General features: G+C 41.4%; 1 protein-coding gene across 3 annotated transcripts in view; it reads right to left on the bottom strand.

The window, feature by feature from the left end:
• Positions 1-15159, bottom strand: part of SSR1 (signal sequence receptor subunit 1) — a 43786-nt gene extending 28627 nt beyond the window's left edge. For all 3 annotated transcript variants that reach the window (XM_010381702.2, XM_010381703.2, XM_010381705.2), the window contains exons 1-5: positions 14901-15159; positions 11757-11866; positions 5406-5493; positions 3154-3416; positions 590-666 (exon numbers count right to left, since the gene is read on the bottom strand). In XM_010381702.2, the coding sequence (XP_010380004.2) occupies positions 590-666; positions 3154-3416; positions 5406-5493; positions 11757-11866; positions 14901-14979 (617 nt within the window). In that variant the 5' untranslated portion in view covers positions 14980-15159. The remainder of the gene's footprint in view (positions 1-589; positions 667-3153; positions 3417-5405; positions 5494-11756; positions 11867-14900) is intronic.
• Positions 15160-15240: the final 81 nt, after the last annotated feature.

Below are 15240 nucleotides of genomic sequence, written 5' to 3'. Positions count from 1 at the left end.
AAGCAGTTAAGTTTTATAAATTACGTTTAAGAGCAGTTAGTCAATTAAAAAAAACCTCTGATTGAAAATAGAATTATAATTTATGCTCTATTCAAAAGCTCGGTTTATATAATAATTGCATTAGCGTTCATCTGCCTAGAATATTACATTATTTTGCACAATCCAATTTAAAAATTACCTTAAGTGAATTATATATAAGTTTAGAGTAAAAAAAGATTCATCATTCAGAAAGAACACTTACATTTTTCAAGATAAAATCTTCTAACTTATGTTTTCAATAGTCATTTCAGAGGCACGAGATAGGCTGGTGAACAGTTTATAAGCATGGGGTAGAAAATTTAGATGAGAGGAAGGACAGAGCCAATACTAACTTTTAAAGAGATTCTTCTGTCAGTTTCAACTATCTTTCCTAATTTGACTTTAATAGTTGTAAGAATATCTGAAGTATGAATGAATGTTGTAAGGATCTCACCAAATCTATACAGTCCATTCCATTTTCAACATCTAAAAAAATGCTGAAACAGGAGCAAGCTTTCCAGTCTTACTTCACGAGCAAGATCAAGATCTACATACTACAACTTTCACTTACGTTTCTCCATCTAACCCATCCTCTTTTTCAATAACTGTAACTGTTTGATTGAAGACTGCATCTTGGAATACATTGCCCTGTTTAAAAAAATAAAATAATCAGAAAAATCTAAATGCAATAAAGGAATGAAAGCATGTAACATTACTTAAAACGGTTACTCTAACACATTGAATATAGTCTTCCCATCACTTAGAAGACTCAAATTCATATGTAACTGCAATATTGCGTGTCAGGGACTCAACATTGTTATTTTCTCACATAAAATAAGAAGTCTCTGGGTCAGGTGAGGTGGCGTATGCCTGTGGTCCTAGCTACTCGGGGAGCTGAGATAGGAGGGTTGCCTGAACCCAGGAGTTTTGAGTCCAGCATAGCAAACATAGCAAGATCCACACCCCTTAAAAAAAAAGTTACCAACTTTGTCAAAGTTGTCCCCTGAACTTTCTTTTGGGGTAGGAGTGGTGGTGTGAGGACCCAGAAAGTAAAATAGAGATAAAATGTGCAGAAAGAAACAAAGCTCACAGCATTCTTAACGCCAACAACTTTACCTTTCGTTGTTTGCAATCCTTCAAAACAAGGAAGGAAGGAAAAGTACAGCAGCAGCTACAGTAGCAGGTCATTTTAAGAACTAGATCGAACAAAAGTTAAATTCATATTCTAAAATGACAGTCGTGCCGGGCGTGCTGGCTCACACCTGTAATTCCAGCACTTTGGGAGGCCAAGGCAGATCACCTGAGGTCAGGAGTTCGAGACCAGCCTGGCCAACATGGAGAAACTCCCTCTCTACTAAAAATACAAATTTAGCCGGGTATGGTGGCGCATGCCTGTAATCCCAGTTACTTGGGAGGCTGAGGCAGAAGAATTGCTTGAACCCGGGAGGCAGAGGTTGCAGTGAGCCAAGATCACAACATTGCACTCCAGCCCGGGCGACAAGAGCAAAACTCCATCTCAAAAAAAAAAAAAAAAAAGACAGTGGGCTGGAAACCAATTTCTTCGTAATAAATGGGATGGTCACGTTAGGTATGAAAATATTTTTATGTTGTGGTCTTCAGATAATTTTATCAGTTCACATTTTTAGTCTTCAAATGCATGAGACTCACTGGGGCAATACATAGCTATTCTTCACAAAGGTAGTACGTTGTCAAAACTGTCGCTTATTGCTAAACTGTAATTATGTAAGTTTTACTTCAAGATCCTTCAATTTGCATTCCTCTATTGACAATTTCAGGAATAATACACAGATTAAAAAAAGTGGTAGAGGTGAATTTAAAAGAAGGAACTAAAACTACATATATACCTGTTGGATCAAATTTTATTCTACTCACAAACAAGGTAAAATCAGTAATTCTTTAAGCTACTTAACTATAGAGTTGAAGATGCTTAATACATTATTTTGAGGACAGGATGAAAATACTTCCTTCTCTCTACTAAGTAATCAGAAAAAGGAAAACTTGATTGCAGCACTAGAAATTTAACTCAGACATAAGATAAACATGTTAACACCAGAGTAATGAAAAGGTTGAATTAGTTTCCAAGAGAAAATAACATTTCCTTCTCTGAAAACTTTTTGACAAAGAATGGTTTAGATGTGCTTTCATTTAAACGAGGCCCTATTTCTACTAGGTTTCTCTCATGCAGTCATTGATGACTGATATATAATATACATATTAAAAATCATAAGGCATCAGAGCTTATATTAGGACATTTGGTTCTCCTAAATCAAAAACTAAATGATAAAACTTGCTGCCAAAACTACATTGAAAATATATGGTTCTATTTTACCTATGAGTATATAAAATGATGGGAAAACAGTTACAGACAGTCTTTAAATTTACAAATAGAAGTAGTAAAATGGGCAAAATGCAAGCAACAAAAGGAGGTACAAAACAAATTATTTGACAGATCTTTTTTTCTTTTTTTGAGATGAAGTCTCACTCTGTCGCCCAGACTGGAATGCACTGGTGCGATCTCGGCTCACTGCAACCTCCGCCTCCCAGGTTCAAGTGATTCGCTTGCCTCAGCCTCCCGAGTAGCTGGGATTACAGGTGCCTGCCACCATGCCCAGCTAATTTTTGTATTTTTAGTAGAGACAGGGTTTCACCAGGTTGGCCAGGCTGGTCTCGAACTCCTGACCTCAGGTGATCCACCCACCTCAGCTTCCCAAAGTGCTAGAATTACAGTATGAGCCACCGTGCCCAGAGACAGATCTTAACATCTGAATAAGCAGCAGACTCCATTGTGTGTCTTACTGCTCCTTTTCCCGTTAAGATCCGGCTCATAGCGTTACTTACATCTCCATTTTCACTTCCACTCCCACACAATAGCATCTTATTCCCTTTATCTCTAGTATGCATCACTTATCAGCATGTTCTAGTGCTTGTTTTCATCTACCTCCCCCACTGGATTACAGACTTGAAGAAGAAATGTGCAATTTATCTTTGCTTCCCTGGTGGCTATCACAGGTTCAACCACAAAATAGGCACCTGAATGAATAGATGAATTCTATTAAACAACGTCGCCGTCCCCATCCATCTCTAACTTAAACAAAAAGGTTTACAGGATCTTACGTTCAAATCTTTGTAGTTCAGATTGATGACCAAACCAAAGGGCCGTCCGCCCATGGGCTCTGCAGGAATGAAAGAATACTCAAAAGTTGCCTGTCTCTGGGGTGGCACTACAGTGTTCAGAGGAAGAGCTGTGAAATTCTGGATATAAAACTGGTAGTCCTGAGGATAACGGAATGATGCATCTAAGGATTCAACAATAAAATCTTCTGTTCCCTTGTTGGTAAAGCCTACCAGGAACTTCACAATGTTATTTGCTGGAAAATCTGAGAAACAAAATAGAGACAAGAAAATTAGAACACATGGAAAGAGCACAAAATTTTTAAAAAGGCATTACTAATGGATTCTGGCACCCTTCTGTGTGGACTTTGGTGTCAGAATCCCTTCCAATACAGCACTCCAGTCACCCACTAACTAGAAATTGATTCCAGTTGCTGTATAGGCTGAAACCCTTTTGTCTGTACGCTAGCACTCCCACATAAGCATTCAAAGAAGTGTCTCGATTTCAGACCAGATCACATCCAAATCATCTGGTAAAAAAGAGTTGTATATTTTTGGCAGTGAAATAATCAAGCAGCAGGGTTGCATGTATTGGTGAAGTCACCTTCACCTCCAGCTTAGTGTTATCTGTGCAAATAAATAGAAGAAAGAAGAAAAGATAAAGTCCAAGAGTTTCATCTGAAAACTAGTATCTGTTAGAACATAAATATTAATCAGGCAATCCCTATCCACGTTAAGCAATTAATCAAAATGCAAATCTGAAGGTTAAGACCCAAGGATGTAGCTAGAAAAATAGAAGAAAAAAAGCATAATAAAATTATACTTCCTATAGGCATAAAGTTCGAAAGCCCATGGGAATAAAACTGAAAACGTTGAGAAGACCAAGAAAATTCGTAACTTTCAATATTAAGTCTTCAATAATTACACTGTAGTCTACAAAGCTGAGTTTCTCTGAGTACAGCACAGGCTGTGGGGTCAACAGATCTAGGTCTGGATCCTGTGTTCTCAAATCTATTTATGAACTGGGAGCCCTGACCAGTTTCTTAACTTCTCCAAACCTCAGTTCAACAATGACTATGCTCAGTGGGCTTGTTAGAACTAAGTAATACACGCCAAGTATTGAGAATAGCGTCTACCATATAGAACTCAATAAATTATCAGCTATAATTACTTTCTTTTAATAAAACCTAGGCTCTGGCTGGGTGTGGTGGCTCACAACCATAATCCCAGTACTTTGGGAGGCAGAGGCGGGCGATCATGAGGTGGAGATCAAGACCATCCTGGCCAACATGGTGAAACCCCGTCTCTACTAAAAACACAAAAATTAGCTGGGCTTGGTGGAGCGCGCCTGTAGTCTTGGCTAGTCGGGAGGCTGAGGCAGGAGAATCGCTTGAACCTGGAAGGCAGAGGTTGCAGTGAGCCGAGATCACACCACTGCACTGCAGCCTGGCGACAGAGCAAGACTCCATCTCAGAAAACAAACAACAAAAAAACCTAGGCTCTAACCTAGACCATATTGGAAAAATTAAGTATTTCATTAATGGTTAACACTCAAAATACGACAAAGGGCTGGGCGTGGTGGCTCAAGCCTGTAATCCCAGCATCTTGGGAGGCCAAAGTGGGTGGATCACAAGGTCAGGAGATAGAGACTGCCTGGCTAACATGATGAAACCCCATCTCCACTAAAAATACAAAAAATTAGCCAGGCGTGGTGGCACGTGCCTGTAATCCCAGCTACCAGGGAGGCCGAGGCAGGAGAATCACTTGAAACTGGGAGGCGGAGGTTGCAGTGAGCTGAGACCATACCACTGCACTCCAGCCTGGGTAACAGAGGGAGACTCCATCTCAAAAAAAATATATATATATAAAAAAGACAAAGTTACTTTGCTGTGGCAGTTTAAAAAAGTTTTAAAACATGATCTTTCTCAGGAGGCTGAGGCAGGAAAATCGATTAAACCTGGGAGGTGAAGGTTACATTGAGTCGAGAGGGGGCCACTGCACTCCAGTCTGAGTGACAGAGTGAGACCCTGTCTCAAAAACAAAATCTTTGAAAAGGACAGTCAATTTCTAGTTAAACTAGGTAGTATTTATTTTATTTTTTCCCCTTAGTTTATTTATTTTTCACTCTATCATCTGCATATTCCCTTTAAATGCCAACAATATTACTTTACAGATATGGGTATTCAGATATATATGAACAAGTTCATCGTTTTAAAATTCCTACATCTAAATTAAAACTACTACTTCCGTACTACCTTCTCCTTTTACAAACAGTATAGTTGTATCTGCACTCGGTGAAGCTTCAGGTTCACCAGACACATCTTCTTCCTCTTTATCTTCTACCTAAGAAAAAGAACAATTAAGAGGAGATTACTATGGGAGAGAAAAAAGATCATTATTTAAAAATAAAGATTTGGCTGGGCATGGAGGCTCACGTTTATAATCCCAGCACTTTAAGAGGCCGAGGTAGGCAGACCACCTGAGGTCAGGAGCTCGAGACTAGCCTGGCCAACATGGTGAAACCCCATCTCTACTAAAAATATAAAAATTAGCCAGGTGTGGTGGCACGTGCCTGTAATCCCAGCTACTTGGGAGGCTGAGGCAGGAGAATCGCTTGAACCCCGGAGGCAGAGGTTACAGTGAGCTGAGATTGCCCCAATGTGAGACTCTGACTCAAAAAAAAAAAAAAAAAAAAAAGACAGACAGACTTTACTTTATGTTAGGATGAAATATTGCTTCTCTACAGCTTGCTGGATTAGTAATAAGAATTTCATCATACCTCATTAATTACAATAGAGCTTTTGGAGCAGTGCATCTTGAACAGTAACGTGCATACCAATTCTTTGGGGATGTTACAGATCTAATTCAGGCCTAGGGCAAAGCCTATCATTCTCTTTCTAACAAGCACCCAGAAAATGCCAAAGCTGCTGGTATTCAGACCATATTGTGAACTCCAAGGTTCTAGAACAGAGCTTGGTAAACTTTTTCTGTAAATGGCCAAATAGCAAATACGGCCTTGCAGACCATAAAGTCTCTCTTGCAACTACTCAACTCAACTCTGGGGCTACTGTGTGAAAGCAGCCCCAGACAACATGTCAATGAACGGGGATAGCTAGATGTGGCTTGCAACCACATTTTGCCCACCCCTGCCGTCAAGTACCTTGTTAACAGCCTACAGAGATTTCCATTCTAATTAACAAAATTTTCCTGTGAGGATCAGTCACATAATTTTGAAAGAAAAAAAAAAAAAGAGTGTGACCAGAGATCTTCCTGGGGTGATAGAAACGTCCTAAAACTGAATTTGTGTTGCAGAACTTGGTAAATTTACTAAGTGTATGTTTAAAACAGATGAATTTTATGATACATAAACTGTATCTTAACCGTTTTTTAAAAATGTGAACAAATTTTATTTAAAACTTTAAACACAGTGCAGCATCATTTCTCCAAGTATCAATATGGATTAGAGACAGTCACATCTTTGAAGTATCCAGACTCTTAATAAATTGAGATGCTTCAGGATGCCATTGTTTACCGGCATTTAACTTTTCACATATATAAAAAACTCCTTCCCCCAACAGATAAAACTTGTCAAGAGCAAAGGTTATCTCATAAGTGTAAAATCCTCCGCATCCAGCTCATGCACTTGAGAGAGAATTCACTCAAACACTTGTTCAACGACTGTGAAACTGTGTTGTAAGCTATGTTTTAAGCACCCTTCATGATTTCATTCATTTAGTAAGAATAAGTTTCTACTTCTGAGAAAAGATATCCATAAGTAGGAAAAGAGATCAGAGAGAAAGGCCGAAACCATAAATGACAGGGATAGAGAGGAAAAGGGTGTACTTCAAAAAGAGTTAAGAGAAATCCCTGATACCTGATTGATGGGTTTTGGAATAAAAATAAACAGAAGCAACAAGGCAACAGCTTGAATCACTGGAGCCGCATCAAAACAGCAAAGAGTTTACGGCGACAGGACACGTGGCAAATGATCTGGACATTTACAATGTGAAGTGCTTACGGAGCATTCAGATGAAACTATCCCGAGAAGAGCTGGAAAAGAGCTACAACAGGGTAACAACGGAAAACAAGGAATTAGGCAATGAGGTTGCGGGTGACCTTAGCAATACTAGTTTTACTAGATATATGGGACCAGATCATGATAGAGAATTAACGTGAAGCGAGCAGAAGAGAAAAGCTGTCCAAGTTTCTCTTTCAAGAAGTCACGGGTGTTGGTAAAGAAAAGTGGGTGCAGCAAATGTGGACGAACAGTATAAGCACACATGTGGCTTAACAGAATCAAATCACTGAGGAGGATGAATGCTTGATGCTACAAAACGAAAGAATAATGTAACAAAGTTCTGCAGGAAGAGATGGGGACATGAACACAGGTGGAACGGTTAGCCTTAGAAGAGAACAAGGACAACTCATTATTAAGGAAAAACGCAGAACAATGGGTGAATAACATATCTGAAAGTAGAAAATACAAAATCTGATAGAGTTTATGCTTGATGGCCTTCTTCACTTTCTGACACTGAAGGCAATGTTGCTGCCAAGACTGAAAACTCATTTACGGATTTAAACACGGTAAATGTTTGGAATACTGATTGTGGAAAACTAAGTAACTCATTTACCTTACAGCTATTCAGCATATAAGATGTATAATGCTTAGTATCTGCTATCTGGTAAAACTCCAAAATATTTCAGCTATTGCAAACAATCTCCAGAGGAGAGTATAGAAATTGGTGGCATTGGTCGCTCACAGGGAGATGACCTCATGGCTGGAAGGCACACAAGGAAAACTTTTCATCATATACTCTGTACCTTGTAAGTTCTAAGCCATTTGAATATATCATCTATTTTAAATATATATATATATATATTTTTTTTTGAGACGGGAGTCTCGCTTTGTCGCCCAGGTTGGAGTGCAGTGGCGCGATCTCAGCTCACTGTAAACTCTGCCTCCCAGGTTCATGCCATTCTCCTGCCTCAGCCTCCCAAGAAGTTGGGACTACAGGTGCCCGCCACCACACCCAGCTAATTTTTTTTTTTGGATTTTTAGTAGAGACGGTGTTTCACTGTGTTAGCCAGGATGGTCTCGATCTCCTGACCTCGTGATCCACCCGCCTTGGCCTCCCAAAGTGCTGGGATTACAGGCGTGAGCCTCCGCTCCCAGCTAAATAATTTTTTTAAAGTTAGCTAGTGTTATTACTACTACAGCTCTTGTTTTAGTAAAAATAAAACCAAAAATCTCTATCATTTCTATGGGGAGGACAAAAAAAACCTTTCAGGAATGATGGTAAGGTCCAATGCAACCCAGTTTTATACAGTAAAAGAATAATCAATGGGGTAGAAAAGCCCAAGGTGACTAGGCCGGGCGCGGTGGCTCATGTCTGTAATCCCAGCACTTTGGGAGGCCGAGGAAGGTGGATTATGAGGAAGGTGGATTACGAGGTCAGGAGATGGGGACCATCCTGGCTAACACGGTGAAGCCCTGTCTCTACCAAAAATACAAAAAATTAGCCGGGCATGGTGGTGGGTGCCTATAATCCCAGCTACTTGGGAGACTGAGGCAGGAGAATGGCGTGAACCCAGGAGGCGGAGCTTGCAGTGAGCCGAGATCGCGCCACTGCACTCCAGCCTGGGCAACAGAGCGAGACTCCGTTTCGGGGGTGGGGGGCTGGGGAAGGTTTGCCCTCAAAAATTCTAAACTAATAACCTGCATCTAAACCAGTTGTTGGTATCTTAGATCTTATGAAAAACCCCCTTTTCCTTCACTTGACTCCAGGACACTGGCCCGGTGGCAAAGGATCCTTCCATATCTCCCAGTTCCTTGATGCCTTGGCAGCTGAGTATAAGGTGATAAAGAAATGTTGGGAACAACAGCAGTAGGTGAACTTTCTAGCTCATTCAGTTCTGGAAGTGACTTCTGTAGCAGCCTTGGCTTTGAGGGCCCATCTTTCTTAGTCTACACATGATCCTACCCCTGCTGGCATGGTCTAGTCCAATGGAAGGTAATACTTCTCCTGCCTTTCTATTTCAATCTACCTTCATTATTTTCTGATTTGAGATAAGTAACAAAGCAGAGGGTACTAACACTTTTGTACTAATAGGCCACGGTAGAAAGCGGATAATCAGAGTTGTTCTTTTTCCTCTAATGGTTCTCAAGGCAGGAGAAATCAAGATATGGAGAAGTTCTGGCCAATGACATAAGTCTATCAAAGATCTAACAGTTCCCTTCTCTACCCCCTATCCTCTACTTATTTAACAGGGTCTGACTCTGTCACCCAGCCTGGAGTGCAGTGGCGCACTCACAGCTCACTGTAACCCTGAACTCCTGGGCTCAAGTGATCCTCCTGCCTCCAATAGTTAGGATTACAGGCACAAGCCACCAGGCTCAGTTAATTTTTTTAGTAGAGATGGTGTCACGCTATGTTGGCCAGGCGGTCTCAAACTCCTGGGCTCGAGTGATCCTCCTGTCCTGGCCTCCCAAAGTGCTGGGATGATAGGCGTGTCTCATGGCATTCAGCATCTCTCTTCTACCTTCTTCCTCCACAGTAAGTCCATTCCAGTGCCAGAGAGCACAAGTAATTTCATATAATTGGTAACAACGATATAATCCATCACTAAATTTCAGTACATGCCCAAATTTCAGTGCCCCAAATACCATCTTTAATCCTAAATTCCTAGACAGATTCCCTTCCAACCATCACTCTCAGTTATCTACCCAAACTGGTCAAATAATCATTAACAACAACGCAGCAGAAATGTATTAATCTAGTTAAAGCTGTTCACCTAATGCAGGCTGGGTTGAAGATGCGGAGTCTTAATATCAACCCTAAGCGTATCTGTATACATACGTATGAAAAGCTTGACTCAGATAATCAGTAAGGAGTTCCTAAAGAGGGGAAATTAGGAGAGTTCACAAATTACTAGGGACATCCTATCCAGATAAAACAGTAGGTACAGAAGCATAAAAATGATAACTCAAAAACACCAATAAAATAGCAACAGATTTGCTTAGTTGGAAGACATACTCCATAAAAATGAAGGTAAGTCAAAAAAGAAGCAGAAATCTACATATAAGTCTATTTTGACACTGAAATAAGAAAATAGGGAACTAGTGGTTTAATTTTGAAGGAAATGACAAAATCTGGCATCATGAGAGGTTCCAGGTTCAAGTATGACATGAAAATAGAAAGAAAAAAAAACTGTGTAGGATGGATTACAGTCATTCCAGAGAAGAAATAAAATTAGCTAGATGCATGCTGCAAAGCTCCCAATTCCAGCCCAATATTCTTACTGTCGTATTACATAGTAAACATTTCAGAGCTGAACAACTTTGAAGAGATCTTCTCTAACTCCCTTATTCTTCACAGGATATATTTTGTATACTGTTTGTTGTCTGCTTCTCACCCCCTGCCATTAAAACACATATAACTGCCCCAAAAACAAAGTCTAAAAGAGCAGAGAAAATATCTGGTTTGCTCACCCAGCATCAAGAACAGTGCCTGGCACATAAGGATTCAGAAATAAAACAAGCAAGCAAAAAGAATAAAAACAGAGTAAAAGCAAGCAAGTAAAAAAGAAACTGAGACCCACAGAGGTAAGTCAGAAAAGTAAGCAGCAGGTAGACCAAATCTATGAAGCCATGGTCCAGTGCTATTTCTACTATGCTGTTACCCTTCTAGACTCATGTCACCACGATCCTGAATTGTTAACTATTTCATGTCTCCTTCCCTGTTCCAGAAAATACGCTCTATTCTCAATGACTGGTGCCTATTCTCCCAATTTCAATTCACTTTGACCACATTAACAAACCTCTAAAAGCTGGGATTTTTAATTTTTGTATAAGGATAAGCTCTAGGCCAGGTGTGGTGGCTCATGCCCATAATCCCAGAGCCTTGAGAGTTGGAGGCATGAGGATCATCACTTGAGCCCAGAAGTTTGAGACTGGCCTCGGTAACACAGCAAGACACTGTCTCTACAAAAAAAATTACAAAAATTAGCTGGGCTTGTTGGGGCATGACTGTAGTCCTAGCTACTCAGGAGAATGAGGCAAGAGGATCACTTGAGCCCAGGAGTTCGAGGCTGCAGTGAGCTATGCTCATGCCACCGCACACCAGCCTGGGCAACAGAGCAAGTCTCTGTCTCTAAAAATAAATAAGTAAGGATAAATTCTAGATGTATTATTGATATGGTTTCGCTGTGTCCCCAGCCAAATCTCATCTTGAAGTGTAGTTCCCATAATCCCCACATTGTGGGAGGAACCTGGTGGGAGGTAAATGAATCATGGGGGATGGTTACTTCCATGCTGTTCTCGTGAGAGTGAGTTCTCACAAGATCTGATGGTTTTTATAAGGGGCTTTCCCCACCCTGTGCTCTGCACTTCTCCTTGCTGGCACCATGTGAAGGAGGACATGTTTGCTTCCACTTCTGCCATGATGCTAAGTTTCCTGAGGCCCCCCCAGTCATGCTGAACTATGGATCAATTAAACCTCTTTCCTTTATAAATTACCCAGTCTTGGGTATGTCTTTATTAGCAGCATGAGAACAGATTAATACAATTACATACATTTTACATATATTAAATAGCATATAACACTAACCAAATCTGTGGGTTCATCTTCTTCTACCTCGGCTTCATCTTCATCCTCAATTATGGAATCTTCTACCGTTTCTTCATCCTCTGTAAGATCCTGTGCCACTGCTAATGAGCCTAATGATAAAATACAGAAAAAACAGTTAACCTTTACTCTGGAATACTATTTTTTTTTTTTTTTTTACTATCAGGTATAGGCAAAAAAAAATCTTCCCTTGGACTAACAGAATCTCCCAGTTCACCTGAATGATGCCAATTACAATGCATGTAAGAATATTTGTATTTTATTTTACTAGCAGTCTTAACAACTGCAATTTTTTTTTTTTTTTTTTTGACACAGGGTCTTGCTCTGATGCCTAGGTGGGAATACAGTTGTGCAGTTATAGCTCTCACTGCAGCCTCAAACTCCTGGGCCCAAGTGATCCTTCCACCTCAGTTTCCTGGGTAGCTAGGTAGGTAGGCATGAACCACTGTTCCCTGCCTGCATATTTTTAAAGGAAAATGTGGTTTAATTTCAAAAAGTGCCCAACAGATGGAAAACTGAACGGCACAAACTAAAGACGCCTTGAAGCACAAAGAACTTCAAGCAATTTTGTTAAGCAAATTAAGGAAAATAATTTTTTTGCAAAGGTAAGAAACTTCTAAATGTAATCCCTGTCATTAATGATATAAAGCAAACTAAACAACCCCTACCTTTAAAAGAAAATAGCATTCTTGGCCAGGCGCGGTGGCTCACGCCTGTAATCCAGCACTTTAGAAGGCTGAAGCGGGTGAATTACTTGAGGTCAGGAGTTCGAGACCAGCCTGGCCAATATAGTGAAACCCCGTCTCTACTAAAAATACAAAAATTAGCCAGGTGTGGTGGCATACACCTGTGGTCCCAGCTACTCCAGAGAGTGAGGCAGGAGATCGCTTGAACCCGGGACGCAGATGTTGCAGTGAGCGGAGATCGCACCACTGCACTCCAGCCTGGGCGACACAGCAAGACATCGTCTCAAAAAAAAAAAGCATTCTTAAGTTCTATGTAGGAAACACTGTTATCAGAGGTGACTACAGCTGAAACTCTTAGAATTTAACAGTCTGTGAGTCCAAGGAACAAGTATCTGTATCATATCTGTGGTAAAAACTGGCTTGCATGAAAAACATTGTTTAGTAAAAACCATACAGGTAGCTTCAGGGTTGATAGCAAAGAAAGAATCCAATTATTTTTGCATGTGGCTTCAAACATGTTTTAAGGCATTTTATTTTTCTCAAACGTACTGTTACAAAGTAGAGTCACAATGCAAAAAAAAAAAACGTAAATCACAGTTTTATAGATAACAGTACTCTAAGTAAATCACATTCTATCTATTTCAGGCAAGACCCTAAAAAGAACTTCAAAGTTCTAGTGTCTTCCAACATCTCTCAGACAAAATGATGATGTGGCAATTCTGTGGAGAAAAAACATGGGAAGGGAAGTGTGTTTTTACCCAGGAGAAACAGTTTACATCAAGGACCATGCATTTTCAGTCTTTTCCATGTCTTTGAGTTCACACTGGCCACTAAGATTTATTGCAAAATATTAAAGAACACTGAACCATGCATTATGAACTGAAGAGATTTCACTGCCTGCTGAACAAAGACTAAAAATAGTGCATTCATAACTTACAAGTCCTTTTCAAAAACCAGTAAGAAAAATATCCATGTCTGACATAGTAATTTCAAGTTGTAAATTCGAGCACTTTGGAATATAAAGGTCTTTCATGGATATTAAACAATTATTTTAATGTTAACCAATAAAAAGTCTGTCCCTATAAAGTCTAACAGTCTTCATTCAGCTGGAAAAAACTGAACAAACATTTTCTGTAAAAGAAAAACCGTTACTCACAAAAAAGTTTACAAGATACTAATTCAGTTTAGATAATGAATTGATGCTTCTTGAAAGTTTTTACAACTTGAAAATAGTTCTAAATAGTTCTAAAACGAAATCTACATTTGTCAAGTTTTTTTTTTTAATAAGCTTAAAGAGAACCAGCAAACGACTCCCAAAGTAAAAGAATCTTGTTAAATCTGCAGATGAACTCATTAACAGTTCTGTTTCATTCTCCTACTTGGTTTTCTAGCCATTAAACAGAAGCCAGTCACTTCACTTTTCATTGCAAAACAACTCCTGGATACCTGTCACTACCGTTAAGACACACAGCTTGCTTTAATAACTTACAGAATGAAAGGGAATTCTAGTGCTTAGTCAGACTAATTATTTCACTTTGCAAATCAGAAAGTCGAAGTTCATGACAAAACCCGGGCAGCAAGTCAAGTTGCCACATTTTTATATTCTGCTAAGTTATTTTCACACTTAACTGCTGGGTTAATTGTTGGAAAGAATAAATCTATGTATTAAAAACACGCGAAGTAGGCTACATTTTTTCAGCACAATACGATGCTTCCACAAACAAAAAACTGCTCCATGAAAAGAAAAGGAGAGAAATAAGGCAGAAGTAAGGGAGACATCCCACAGGGATCCTTCAGTATGCGTGGCAGCAGGGGCGGATAACCGGGGTGACGATGAGGTAGTTTTTCTGAAATCATAATAACACATACGGGTCAAGCAGGGGGTGAACGAGGCAGGTGACCATTAAAAAAGACACTGTGATGGCTTAGATGTGTAGAAAACAAGGGTTTTAGCAAATGAATGAAGACGGACTGGCGGCGTGGAAGCTAAAGACACGTCAGCCCTGAGCACTAGGGGCTGGGGGTGGAGCGGAGCCGGAGGCGGCCAAAAGAAACCGCCCGGCTGCGGCGCGCTCGGAGCGCAGCCGTGGCCAGAGCCCCCTCGCCTCCTCCTGCAGCCGAGGACCCTTCAGTTCTGGCAGCTCCTGCAGGCGCGGGTCCAGGGCCAGAGAAGCAAGCCCAGCCCTCGGCCGGCCACGAAGCAAGGTCGGCCGGACACGGCCCCGCACCCTGCGTGCAAGGGGCAGGCCGCAGCGGGGTCTCCAGCGCCCGCGGGGTCCCCTGCTGCTACGAGCCTAGGCTTGGGGAGAGGGCGGAGAGAGGCCAGCGGAGTGGACACGGACCCCGGGACCTGGAGCTGCCACTGCCTCCAACTTCAAACTTGCCGTCACTGGCATCTCCTTCCTGGCCATCCCCCTCCGCACACTCTCCTTAGTCTCACCTCTGGGGCCGCCTCGGAACAAGACAGTGGCAGGGAACACGAGCAACAGAAGCAGCAGCAAGCGGGGGAGGAGTCTCATGGCGCTGCCCGTCCAGTGTCCAGTCTCCGTCCGGGAGGGCTTTCGGCTGCTCCGGCGGTAATGGCGTTACTCTTCATCCGGGCTCTGGGCGGCGAGGGGCGGGACACGTACCACGCACGGGCCTTCGCTACGCCCCTCCCCTGAAAGGGAAACGCCGCCGACGTGGCTGCTCAGCGCGGAGAGGTAGAGAGAGAGCCGGCCGCCCGGAAGTCACGTGGCCGGCTGCTGGCCTCTCTGTGGCTCCCGCGAGAGTCCGCCTTC

Source organism: Rhinopithecus roxellana, chromosome 4 (assembly GCF_007565055.1).
Source record: "Rhinopithecus roxellana isolate Shanxi Qingling chromosome 4, ASM756505v1, whole genome shotgun sequence".
NCBI lineage: Eukaryota > Metazoa > Chordata > Mammalia > Primates > Cercopithecidae > Rhinopithecus > Rhinopithecus roxellana.
This window is presented reverse-complemented; position numbering and strand designations above follow the sequence as displayed.